Source organism: Lacerta agilis, chromosome 5, assembly GCF_009819535.1.
Source record: "Lacerta agilis isolate rLacAgi1 chromosome 5, rLacAgi1.pri, whole genome shotgun sequence".
NCBI lineage: Eukaryota > Metazoa > Chordata > Lepidosauria > Squamata > Lacertidae > Lacerta > Lacerta agilis.
Genome location: NC_046316.1, coordinates 69,427,613 through 69,441,437, shown reverse-complemented (window position 1 = coordinate 69,441,437; position 13,825 = coordinate 69,427,613). Strand labels below are relative to the sequence as shown.

Below are 13,825 nucleotides of genomic sequence, written 5' to 3'. Positions count from 1 at the left end.
GAGTGATGTAAGAAAGTATACCTGCAGGAATAAGAGTTTGTTAAAAACCATTTTTGCCTTGTTAATTTGCTTTTACATTTGACCTGGTCTGTCTCAGAATTTTGCAGGTGCTAATAAGTATAGTGTGAAGCTATTGAAGAGGAATGAAGCCACCAATGAGCCAGTAGAACCAAAGCCTGCAGTTAACAATCCCAGTATAACCGAGAAGGTAGGAAAATGGCAATCTAAATATTTCCATATACCCAAGTACATTCTGAAGAAGATGAAAAAATGACAAGTAGATTTTATTACAGGTGAAACTCGAAAAATTAGAATACCGTGGAAAGGTTCATTTATTTCAGTAATTCAACTTAAAAGGTGAAACTAATATATGAGATAGACTCATGACATGCAAAGTGAGATACATGTCAAGCCTTTATTTGTTATAATTGTGATGATTATGGTGTACAGCTGATGAGAACCCCAAATTAACCATTTCAACTTCGGGGTTTTCATCAGCTGTACGCCATAATCATCACAATTATAACAAATAAAGCCTTGACATATATCGCTTTGCATGTCATGAGTCTATCTCATATATTAAACTCCAGTAGCTAATGAAAACAATTGCTTACATAAATGGACTTTTCCACGATATTCTAATTTTTCAAGTTTCACCTGTAGATATTAATTTTAATGCACCAGAATTGTTGAATGCTTTATTTTCTTCATGGTCTTTTTCCATATGGGATTGCACCTGTGAAGAGTACTAGCCAGACCTTTTAGCAAGCTCTAAGCCATGAGATGATATTGGCCCCTCTCTCCCTCTCAAGCATAGGCCAGAGGATCACTAGATTGTCCATGTCAGATCCCTGCCTCTCTGCTCAGTGGCCTGCTGCAGATAATACATTTCTCAAAATTGTCAGAAGAAATGAGTGAAAGAAAGATTTAAAATTCTCTCTATATAAATTATATCTCATGTATGTATTGTGAATTATTGTCTGTGGGCATCTAAATAAATCATAATGGTATTATATATACAGAACAACTAAAAAGATTGACAGCTGAGCCACTTCGTAGCAAGTTCCTGAGGAATTATGACTCCCTTTTACTTGTTTGCTTTGTTTGAAATACATTTAACATGGCCCACATGTGCTCCTGAGCTTTAGAGCCTTTGTCCTTTGCTGCAGTATTGATGAGAACTCTAGGCACACAGTGGAGACATGGGCAAAATTCTTCCAGACTTTGCAGTGAATGGAGGAGACCTTTTAAGTAATATGTACCTTAAGTTCCCTCTAAATGAATAAGTTTTCATATTGGTTTCAGTGGAATTTGCACATGTCTTCCTTTCTCTGAATTTTGCTCTTCTAATTCTTTCATATATGTATATATCTATGTATTCCTTAGAACGGATCTGAACTTGAAGACATTCTGGCATCTTTGAAAATTTTCAAAGAAAAAGAGGTGCCACAGTCATATCCCAAGGAACCAACTAATGAAGAACACTTGTCTCCACAGTCTTTTGCTATGGTTTGTATGCTGCTGTTGAGTAAGCTGCAAAGTTGGAATTGACTTCATTTGTTTAACTTTGGATGCATTTAATGTACAGGCAGATTTCTCAGTTTATACAATATATAAATGCTGTTTGCTTTTTTTTTAAAGAAAGGAACACAGATGCTCAAAGAAATTTTGAAGATAGATGGTTCTGACACAGCAGAAGCAAAGCCAGTGGTGAATGAAGTGTCAGCTCCAACTTGTAGGCAGGATTCTTGTGCGCCTACCTCACAACATGCCAAAAAGATGGGTATGTATAAAAGCTTTGTTCTATAATTAAATAAATGGTTTGTGCTATGCAGATTTAAAATTAATGTTTATTGATTATATAATACCTTGTGAACATCTAACATTCAGTCAAATTAAACAAAGTATTCTGGTTCATTTCTTCAAACATGGTACTGATTACATGTATTTATTCTTCCTTGGTAGCTGCTTTCATGAACAAATCCCCTGGCACAGCAGGACCTCAGAACACTCAGGGCATGGAGGTTGGAGGCCACCCACTACTTGGACCACCAAACTCATTATCCACTCCAGTATCTGAGCTTTCTCGTATCTGTTCCCTTCTGGGAATGCTGCAGCCAGATTTCTCATTTCTTAGAACACCACAGGTAACTTAGCTTCAAATAGCAGATCTGTGTAGTATGCAAAAAAAGCCACCCATATTCTCTCTTATTTCCAGTTCAAGTCTTAAATGGGCTTGCACAAATATAGCCAAATTGTTCCACCCACATGCAAGAAGGAGGCATCACCAGACTTTAGATTTGCAAGGGACAAAATACCTTTATGAACTACCCTAAAAATAAAGGGGATAACAAAACAGGCTAATGAGCACTTGACAGCTATTGACTGCTGAGCAACATGGGAGTTGGGGCAAACTATAAACCAGGCGGTGGGGTGGAATGGAAAAGGAGATTAAAAGAATGGACACATAGGTATAAAAAGAGTAGAGAGAATCATTTCATTGTCTGAGTAGGTAATTTCTCGGTTCATGCTGAGAAGTTATTTGTCAGTGTCCCCAGGGACAGGGGTGAGAGCTGCTCCCCATTTTTCATCATTTAGACCAGTGTAGCCAACATGGTGCCCACCAGATGCTGCTAGACTCCCCAGCCAGCATGGCCAATGGTCAGGGATGATGGAAGTTGTAGACTGGTGACATTAGACAGAAGGACACTTGGCTAATCTTCAATAGGAAACTCTGTTAGAAGGCAAATAAGTTGCCCACCCTTTGTATAAATCTGTCCATTTAGCAGTCTGTGTGCAGTATGCTATGTAGAAAACAAAGTTCCTTGTCTTCTTTTCTTCCATAGACGATGACAGTTTGTCAAGTAAAGCTATCAAATGGTTTATTAGTACACGGACCTCAATGTCACTCTGAAAATGAAGCTAAGGAGAAAGCAGCACTTTTTGCTCTGCAGCAGTTGGTGAGACCAGCAGTCAGAATGCTTTATAAAACCTTAGAATGCTCAACTCCATTTATTAGCCAGTCATGCTTCCTATATCACAAACTTTAAGTATCCTTTTTCATACAGAGCTCTGTTGGGATGAACTTTCCTCTTCCACCACCACCTGTATTTCCAAATTATCAACCCATGGGAGCTCTTGTGCCTCCTGGATCCATTCCTCCAGTCTTCACCCAGCACACTGGTACATGTAATCAATTTTAACTTCATGTGTGTGTAAATGCATGTTTTTCATATGGTATATGTAAGGTCCGTTGGGTGGTTGCTCGTGAGTTACCAGGCAAGACTCCAAACTGTCTTTTAACAGGTTTATTGTGCATGCTATTTACAGTGCAGAGCTACAAGTTCATGTCTGTATCAGTCACTCGCAGAATCCGGGAGTGGCTCCTTCCGGCTGTGACCCCAACATAAGGAGTTTCGGTATCCCAAATCTCCGCCTCCCCTCCTTGCGTTTCACCCCTCTGCGCACTTGGGGCACCGGAAATGGCGTGTCTCCCTTCTCGCCTGCTGAGCAAGGGGAATGCAGGGTCTCTCCAACATCCCCAGAGCCCCTGCTCGCAAGACCCGAAACTGCCTGCCCCTCCCTGCTGGAGACATCACCGCTTCCTCCGCTGGAAGAGAGGCCGGGGCTGTCTGAAGCATCCTGAGAGCCCTTCCACCACCCTGCGCTGAGCTGGGGACAGTTCCCTGACAGTATAGTTTGAAGCAAATTAACCTTCTGTAGAAGTTACATAGTAGCAAACTGCTAGTCTTTATCAGCAACAGTGCTTTCTTTCATAATTGTATATAATTTGATTATTCTATATAGATAAATTTTATAAACAATGCCCTAAGTTTTTATAAACAAAGTCCTAAAGTTTGTAAGACTTATAAAAATCTAATGTTCTTTGTGAGACAAGTTGCATAATTTTTTTCTCACAGTGAGAGGGGAAAGTATTGAATTGAATGCATTAATCTCTAGAGTCTCATACATTTGTATTTTGGATTCCATAAAGAATGCACCTTTTTCTCCAATTAAATTATTATGAAATACATAAGCTAAATTTAGCAGCTAAATTTCCTTTCTGAATTCCATTCGGAAGTGGAGGGAGGGAGGCTTTGAAAGAGTAGCTACCCATTTTTCCTAGTCAATGCTGGAATCTAAAATGAGCTTATTGTTTTTCACAGCTAATTTGTTTCCTTCACCACCTCATGCGTTTGGCCCAGTGCCATGGGGAGCACCAGTTCCAGTCCATGGGAAACCTTACTTTCCTGGTTCCTATCCTGGGAATATGCCTTTTGCTGGCACTGTACCAGCTGGTGCACACAATCAGTTTATACCCTTGCAGGTAAGATCTGACAGCAGCTACACACACACACACACACACACACACACACACACACACACACACTACATATGCTTCTCACATGTTAGAAAACTAAACCTCTTTTTTTTAAGGTAACTAAGAAAAGGGTTGCCAGCAAGACTAATGTTGAGCCAAAGGAGTTCCCAGGTTCTCTTCAAAATGTGCAGTTAAAGAATGAACAGTCAAGCATTGACACTACAAAAATGAACCCACAGGATGCTTCTTCAGAACATTTAAGGTCTCATCAAGCTGCTCCATCTTTCCAAGAGAAAATGGCTCCTCCAGGCTCAGTTGCATCTCGTAAGAAATCAACACCAAATGTGTCTACCAAGCGAAAGCCCAGAAAATTGGCTGTCAATTTTGGTGCACCCAAATCATCAGAATAAGTATGGGTCATGGATTACTTTACATTTCCTTAGTGTTATAAAACCAATAAATATTATTTAAAAATTGTAAGCATAATAATTTGAAAGGTGTTTTGGGCTGTAAATATTTTCTGTCAGTCACAATGAAAACAATTATGTTCATGAAGAGCTTGATTAAACTGATGTAAAATGTCAGAAACTCTTGAGTTAAAGTAACAACCCTGTCCATCATGCCTCAGTCTGAAAAGTGGTGTTTGTGTACTGTCCCAAGAGAGGAGCAATAATACTGACTTGGCCGTCTTAATTGAGAATAGCTTTGTTTAAACCAAGATATAAAAGTCCTCAACGAATGCAAAGCATAATTCTTGATGTCTTGTTTTTAATGATATAATAACTTGTAAAAGCAATTTATTTATATGTAACTGGTATACTTTAGATTTTTCAGGTTTTTTGATCTGATACAGTGTGCATAGATTTTAACTATTGTGGCATTGCCAGTTGACTTTATGTAAGGTTCATTTCCAGGGGTTATGCCAAAGCAGCTTAATAACTTGGACTATTGTAATAAACTATCTTTAACTAAATGCCACCACAAATAAGCCACTGACAGAGGAAGCCGGAGCAAACAAATACTTCAAAATGATGTGCGTTCCAGATGTTGCTGGACTCCAGCTTCTATTAGCCCCAGCCAGCATGGCCAATGGTGAGAGATGATGGGAACTGCAATCTAACAACATCTGAAGAACACCATGTTGGTTTCCCCCTTTTTACAGAATAAGAGGTACCTCATCACTGTAACAAGTTGTAGTTTTGGGAATGACTCCTGTACACTTCTCTACTAACGTGCAGCCTCCACAACAGATCTGGCTCTGCTTTTTTTAAGCACTTTCATTGTTCTGAAATAGTATATACTCCTTGGATCTGGTATAACCAAAGCATGATTCCTTAAATAGTACAGTTTCAGAAATAATGACAAATTTCCCCAAATATTCCAAATTAGTATATGTGTAAGGTAGAAGACAACCCAGTCTAATTTGTATTCAGACTCAAATATTGTCTTTGTTCTGCTGTGCTGTTTTAGTTCTACTGTGCTGTCTTCCTATGATCTATTTGTTCTTCAGCACAAATTCATGTTTCATAATCTTAGATAAGTAAAATATTTTTTAAATGCCATAATTTCTTAAAAGAGAAACTAGCTAAGCTGTTGTGGGTCACACATTACTCCCCCACCCCCTGCCTCAAATAACATTGATTATCCTCTATATAGGAAAATAATGTTGCAACAGTACCCTGGGTGCTTGGTAACACTCTTTAAACTTTATAATATGGAATTATTATTATTTTGTCATGCAGATAAATTTTCATGTTCCAGTAGTACTGTGCAGCACTGGGGAACCTTTTGGCTCCACAGGCCAGATCCTAGTCCAGCAGGCAAAATTTGACAGGTGTCAGTCATCTGACACCAGGAGACTGGATGTTCAGCGCACCACACAGAGTCCTGTATAATGCTTTAAAGTGCCTGTGGCTTCAACTTCACGCCCATCAGCTGTTTTCTGTAGGTATTGGGGAACTTACTCATGCAGCTGATAAGCAGGCTTCAGCTCTACCATCTATCAGCTAATGGCACCAGCTGCACAAGCGAGTTCTGCAGAACTCTGCTGCAACAGATGATCCACCAGGCTTTGACTTTACTACTGATGGTTGGTAGAAATGATGCCTGATTTTGCTTGCTTGCTTGCTTGCTTTAAGGTTTCCAATTGTACATTGGAGCCAGAGGTCCCCCTCTGCTGGGGTTGCATTCCTTTGTTTTAGGGCATCGTCGCTTTGCTGCATGAGAAGTGGTCCTGTTAAAGTGAAAAGTGCTTTCCTCACTGCTTTCCATTTAAGAGTGAAAATACATGCTTAATGGGACTTAAAGCACTTAAACTTGGGACAGTCCGGCTATATTTCCCTTGACAAGGTCTGTCATACTGTTCTCACTTGTATAGTTTTAAATTATTTTCTCAGATCATACTGCCTGGTAACTTGACTTCAGTCTCTAGAAGAGAGAATTGATTTCTTTTACTATCGTGTCTCTTAAACAACATAAAATTTTCATTTGTTTCCATATTTGGGATATATATGGTTACCTGACCCTTAATCCAGGCACTGGAACTGCTTCTAACATGCTAAATTCTGTAAGACTTTTTATGGACCCTGCTGCCAGCATAATAGAAATAGACACCCTGAAGATTTATGTGTATCTCAGAACCAGCAAAATTCTCTGTTTGTTGTTACCTATTTTTTGTTACCTAACAGGGCTTCTTTGACAGGTGTCAGTCAATTTGTCATTTTTGTTACCTAACAGGGCTTCTTTGTTTTCCATTCTATTAAAAACGCCCATCAAATTTTCATCAGCCCTGGTTCCCATCTATACTTGTCATTGTACCTGTTTCACTTTTTCTATTCTCTCTGTTAATCTGCAGGAGTAGGATAAGTTTCTTTATATCCACTGCCCAGTTTTTAGATACATAATCTCTAAAACATAAATAATTGGCTTATAGAATTATTGCTTGGTTTTTTTTAAATAAAGTTATATAGCTTATTTCTCTCAAATGTATTTTGTAAATGCTGGAAATTTTCATTAAGATCTTGTACAGAGCAGTATTTTATTAAAATCTGAAAGGGAAGACTTTTTGTGCACATTTTTATAGTTTCTTTTTTTAAAAGAACTTTTGTCTATCTGCCAAAGTGAAATGTTTAAAACTGGCATGATTAATATGGAGTGTATTTTTGTGTATAGTGTTGTGCATTTCAGAATTCTAGCATGTAGCTGTGCAAAAGTATTTTTAAATATAAATGTACAATATACCCTGAAGGAATAAATCATATGGATTAAATACCCTGGAGAACTTTAATACAATAATTTTATAAAAGACTTGGCCTTGTCTGCTTGGAATAAAAATGTAAACTAAAATTTTGAGTTTCGGTATGTTTATTTCTCAATGAAAGAATGATGTCAGAAATGCCTTAAACTGCATGTTCTATTTGGTTGTGGGGGTTTGTGGTAATTTGTTCTTAAAATAAGCCATGAAACTTAAGTTTGCATGGTCATGATGCAATCTTGCATTAAGGTTAAGATTAGCCATTTGTTTTCTAGAGAGAGGCAGGAGAGGTACAATTCAGTTCATTCACACTAAAACTGCTTCCTTGTAGGAGAAATGTAAGAGAGTGGGGATAATATGCCTTGAATTGTCACTCAAAATGTGACCAATGTTAGGGCAAACAAATGGACGTGGTCTGAGTATGTAGTGCTTGTATGCGCAAGAGCAGTTTATGAACGCAGCCCCAGGAGGAGAGGGAGAGGGAGAGGGAGAGAAGGGCTGGATTCAGGCTATGCTATTTACAATTTGATTAATCCAGTATTTAATGCCCCAAATAAGAGGTATCAGGTGGAAGCCGTAATGCATGCAATCAGCTTTCTGTCCAAATGCTTAGTAAATGTTTAAAATACTTTAAGTGCTCTGTAAAAACACCTCTGAAATATTTTAATTTACTACATATTGTAAACATCTTTGTAGCCTGAATCAAAGAGTTACGTCTCCTGACCAACACCCAAAAGTGCAAAGATAGGACTATCAAAAACTGCAGATTTTACACTTTGTATGTGTGTGTGCGCGCGCTCTCTCTCTCTCTGTGTATATTGCAAGGCAGAAGATAAAGTAGCAACATCCTATTGCACATAATAAACCTTTGAATTGCCAAACACATTTTGACCGTAATGTTTCCTCAGTAGTTCATACCGAGAAATACAAATTTATTGCTTCAGAGGGAATCCAGAGTACACAATATCTCAGATTTGAGTTTGAGGTTTGAGTTTGCCTAGGAGTGTGCTCTTGAAAAAAAACCTGGATGTGTTTGGAAGGCAGTATGTAACAGTTTCATTTATCTGCAAAGGCAGTTGAGTTACTTCTGTCTTTCATGATACTGTACACTAATGTCACTCTGGTTCAGAAAATGTTTTTTAGTTTATTGTTTTGCAACTGAAAGAATCATAGAATTGTAGAGTTGGCGGGGACCCCAAGGGTCATCCAGTCCCAACCCCCTGCAATGCAGGAACTGTCTAGCACATTCTACAATGTTTGCAAAGGGCCCCACTGTTTTCCGGCTTTACACTGGAAACTGCACTGCAAGTTTAGAGAAAAGGTGAGTAGGGGGTGGCATGATTAAAAATTTGTATGGCATGGAGGAAGGGGATAGAGAGAAGTTTTTTCTCTCATAACGCAGTAACTCCTGGACATCTAATGAAGATTGGAAGATTCAGGACAGAATAAAAACGAACTGCTTCATGCAGCGCACGGAACCCACTTGTATAAGGAGGTCAGTGATGGCCATCAACTTGGACGGCTCTGAGAGTTGTTGTTCAGTCGTTTAGTTGTGTCTGACTCTTTGCGACACCAATGACCAGAGCATGCCAGGCACTCCTGTCTTCCACTGCCTCCCGCAATTTGGTCATACTCATGTTGGTAGCTTCGAGAACACTGTCCAACCATCTCGTCCTCTGTCCCCTCCTTGTGCCCTCCATCTTTCCCAACACCAGGGTCTTTTCCAGGCATTCTTCTCTTCTCATGAGGTGGCCAAAGTATTGGAACCTCAGCTTCAGGATCTGTCCTTCCAGTGAGCACTCAGGGCTGATTTCCTTCACAATGGATAGGTTTGATCTTCTTGCATTCCATGATACTCTCAAGAGTCTCCTCCAGCACCATAATTCAAAAGCATCAATTTGTCCACGACCAGCATTCTTTATGGCTCTGAGAGAGGCTTAGGAAAATTCAGGTAGGACAAGGCTGCAAATAACAACTGTACATACAGTACCAGTCATGCAGAGCCGGAGGCAGTAATGATTTAAATACCAACCCCTGGGAACCGCAGGAGGGGAGAATGCGCTCCTCCTCAGGTCCTGCTCATAGGTTTCCCAGAGGCAACTGGGTGGGCACTGCGAAACAAAGACACTGGACATAGCAGCCAACTCCTAGTGGCTGAGGTCTCTGCCAAGCCCCACTCCAAAGTTGTTACCTGCCACCCCCCAATATCTTATCCAAGTTGGCACCAGACCTTCTGAGATTTAACTGCTTGCCCTGGAAACCACGAGAAAGTGGAGCGGGTGTGGGCGGGAAAATGAAACCCTTGGCCCTTCAACCATTTGGGGTGTGGGGGTCTGGCGACCGAGTTGTTGTTCAGTCGTTCAGTCGTGTCCGACTCTTCGTGACCCCATGGACCAGAGCACGCCAGGCACGCCTATCCTTCACTGTTCTTCAATTCCTCCTCACTTTCTGCCATCAAGGTTGTATCATCTGTTGTTGTTGATATTTTTTCCGGCAAGTTTGCTGTGGTCGACACAGTCAAATGCTTTTGCGTAGTCAATGAAGCAGAAGTAAATGTTTAGGCGCTTCAAAACAGGAAGGGCCTCCTTGGCAAAGACGCCCTCGCTTCCTCTCCTCCGCAATCACTGCTGACATTCTTTTTTTTTCTTTTTTGAAATCACTGCTGACATTCAAAGCCGCCTCCACCTTGGCAGCTTTCTCCTCCCCGGAGTCCCGCCCTACAAGGAGAGGCGTCGCTCTCTCGCCCCTGCTGCGTCCCTCTTCTTCTTCTTCCTCCTCCTCCTCCCGGGAGCTTTAAAAGGCGTCTGGGTGTGAAGCTGCGCGCCTTTGCGGAGCTCGGGCGCCCGGTTCTTGAGGGGCGACGGCAGCGAGACTCGGAGGAGCAGGACGCCGCCGCCGCCATGGCCTCGCCTGTAACCGCGGAGAAGTATATCTTGGGTGTAGACGTGGGCAGCACGGTGATACGGTGCCATGTTTACGACAAGGCGGCGGTGCTCAAGGGAGCCAAGGCTATGCAGGTGGGCGCTGTGAGCGGGAGGGCGGGGGATGCAAGCCGCGTCAGGCGGTATAGCTCGATTTTAACGCGTGTTTACCTAGAAATAAGTCCTACTTTGCTCCTGTGGACAAACACAGACGTAAGAGTGCAGCCTCTTTAACCACTTACCTGGGATTGTACCCAGGATCGCAGCATCCTAGAGCTGGAAGGGACCACGGAGGTCATGTAGTCTTAACCCCCCCCCCCGGTAATGCAGGAATCCTTTTGCATGAACCCGTGACAGTAAGAGTCTATCAGCTGTATCAGCTGAGCTGTCCTTTGTGTGTTTTTCCTTCCCGTTTGTTTCTTTTCTCTCTCCTCCCCTAACATCCCAAAGACAAAACAAAGCCTGGCTCCTGTTCTGTTAGTTCCTCCTTCCACCAGTCACTCATTAGTCAAACTGGCTCATGTACCGCAACATTTTGTTGCAGGCTCTGATTGCTGTGTAGGATGAATGTGCCAGCCTTCAGCCGCGCATGCATAGGCACATGAGAGCATCATGTACAGAGGTGTTAAATGGCAACATAGCAACCTTCTTGATCCCTAGAAGCCCACACAACAGGAAGGGAAGAATGGGGGAGACCCTGTGAGTATTGGAGCCTACTGCAGGACATGTGCAAATAAATTTGTTCACTCCAGAGAACCGATTGAAGCGTAGCACTGTGTTGCTGAGCCACTGTGTTGAAAAGCAGGAAGCTCTACCTTGGGGAATAAATTTGTTAGTGTGCATTAATGAACTGGTTTGCGCAATCCGCAGTATAAGGATTCTCCTTCTTTGCTGCTCGTTCCCCGCCCCCCATGTCTGTAAAATAAATCAGACAAGCTGAATTTGAAAGGCAGAAGCAGACTTTGGTTTGGAAAGTTTGGGGTGCTTCAGAGGATTAAGCGACAAAGCTCAGAGATTCCTATTGCAGATTAATTGGTTATAGAACAGGCTGTGCACATTTTGCCTGGACGTGCACCTTGGTGTTTGGTGATGCAACTGTTTCCAAGTACCAGTAAGCTGACATGTTGCAATGTATGCTTACCTTCTTTCAGCATTGTCCTAGTCTACATTTATCAGTTCAAGGAACTATAGTATTGTGCTAGGATAATGGCACTTAGAGTGATCTGATTGGGGCAAACTGCATGTGGCATTGAATGTGTGCTTCCAATTACCCCTTCTCTTTTACCAAAAGCAGCTGTGAGTACGCAAGCTGGGTTAATGGGGAGAGGGTTTCCCTGCTGAAATTTATCACATGATGCTGATATTTAAGGGCAAACATCAGTTTTGGGAGGGGACTTTTGGTAGGAAAGTGGCACAAGGAAGAAAGTTTCTCTGTAGCGTGATCCCAACTCAGATACAACTGTCTCAGAGCTGCTTGTTGTTAAATAGAGACAATTGTTAGAATGCCCTTTAAAGTATACACTACAGAACTTGTAGTGTAGTTTGGGCTTCAGCCTTGTGTTATTTGCAAACTAGTTTAATTGCAACGCATGTTATCATGATTAAACTTATGTGTTTAATGACAGAAGGCAGAAACTAATAAACTGAGTGCATTTGTTTACCTCTATGAAGGATTACTTATGTCTCTGTTTCTTCAAAATACCTTTAGATAGTGTTGTCCTGAACATGTTTACTCAGAAATAATTATCGCTGAATTCATTGTTGCAGCCTTGTGTGTCTGTGACAAGAACACAAAGTGCTGTGCTAGAAATTTAGGTAGCAATTCTATACATGCCTGCAACAATACACTTGAAGGAGTTTGGCCTAACACAGGTGCCCTTGACTGGAGGCTATCTGGGTGGGTCCAGGGGGTTAATGGTTCTTTGTGGGATTGTGTGGTGCCAGAGGTTTGTGATAACTACTGTCCAGTTGCAAATATTTTCTTACCAAAGTTCTCAAGAGGGTGGCGACTGTTCAACAGCAGGTGTGCTTAAAAGAAGCAGGCTGTCCAGCTACATTTTAGCTCATATTAAGAAGCAGTTATGGCACTCCTTACCTGTTATTTTTAATGGGGGGGAACAAGGGGAATGGGACTGTTGATTCTTTTTCTTTTTAAAATATATGTTATTTATTGTTGTTGTTTTTTAAAGGAATATGGGAACATAACACCACCACCCCATTCACACATTTCTCCTACTCACCCCAGAACACAGATTCCTATGGGAAAACATAATTCCAAAGTCCTGATCTTTTGTTTCCATTGTGACATTTGTGAATGTTCCAAAGATTCCCACTTTTGGACAAGCTGTCAAGCTGCTGCTAAAAGAAAAGTAACTACAGTAATTCTTTGATTGTCATTTTCAATTTTAGAGCTGGTTAACAGTACTAAAGTTGAGGTACAAATTTTATTTGCAATCAGAATGTTCATCAACAACATTCTTCCAAAATGGCTGTAATTAGTCACTTGCCCACTACATATGTATAGTGGGTCTAACCTCTTTACACCCTCTCTAGTAAAGAAGAGAAATAGCTTTGTTAAGGTGACTATACCTCAAAGGTGATAAATGCCACCTATGTAGAAGCTTCAGAGTCTCTTCTTATTAAAGCATGGATGCTGACTTTAATAGCTACTTAACCCACAGGCTTTGCCCCTGTTACCCTCCCCCCATTACTGTCTCTAGATCTGATTCTCAAGTATGCTATATCAAATTTGTTTGGCCTAATTGCATGTCACTAATCATTTCATAATAATTTAGGCTTAGATTTTGCATTAGTGCTTGTAATTAGATTTTCAAATGTTGCTAGAGGTTTGGAAGCATGTGCAATAGCTGTTGGATTTGTTAGGAACTTTCTGCCATCAAGGTTGTATCATCAGCATATCTGAGGTTGTTGATATTTTTTCCGGCAATTTTAATTCCGGTTTGGGATTCATCCAGCCCAGCCTTTCGCATGATGAATTCTGCATATAAGTTAAATAAGCAGGGAAACAATATACAGCCTTGGCGTACTCCTTTCCCAATTTTGAACCAATCAGTTGTTCCATATCCAGTTCTAACTGTAGCTTCTTGTCCCACATAGAGATTTCTCAGGAGACAAATGAGGTGATCCGGCACTCCCATTTCTTTAAGAATTTGCCATAGTTTGCTGTGGTCGACACAGTCAAATGCTTTTGCGCGGTAGTCAATGAAGCAGAAGTAGATGTTTAGGCGTTTCAAAACAGGAAGCGCCTCTTCGGCAAAGACGCCCTCGCGCCCTCTGGCGCACCAAGAAGGCGGCGCTCCGCTTCGCTTT

General features: G+C 41.2%; 1 protein-coding gene across 1 annotated transcript in view; it reads left to right on the top strand.

Moving 5' to 3' along the window:
- The window catches only part of XRN1 (5'-3' exoribonuclease 1), a 40,325-nt gene extending 35,530 nt beyond the window's left edge, over positions 1-4,795 (top strand). Inside the window, exons 36-43 of the mRNA XM_033150375.1 lie at positions 98-208; positions 1,387-1,509; positions 1,642-1,783; positions 1,966-2,147; positions 2,847-2,960; positions 3,069-3,183; positions 4,167-4,327; positions 4,438-4,795. Coding sequence (XP_033006266.1) covers positions 98-208; positions 1,387-1,509; positions 1,642-1,783; positions 1,966-2,147; positions 2,847-2,960; positions 3,069-3,183; positions 4,167-4,327; positions 4,438-4,731 — 1,242 coding nt within the window. The 3' untranslated portion in view covers positions 4,732-4,795. The remainder of the gene's footprint in view (positions 1-97; positions 209-1,386; positions 1,510-1,641; positions 1,784-1,965; positions 2,148-2,846; positions 2,961-3,068; positions 3,184-4,166; positions 4,328-4,437) is intronic.
- The last annotated feature ends 9,030 nt before the right edge of the window (positions 4,796-13,825 follow it).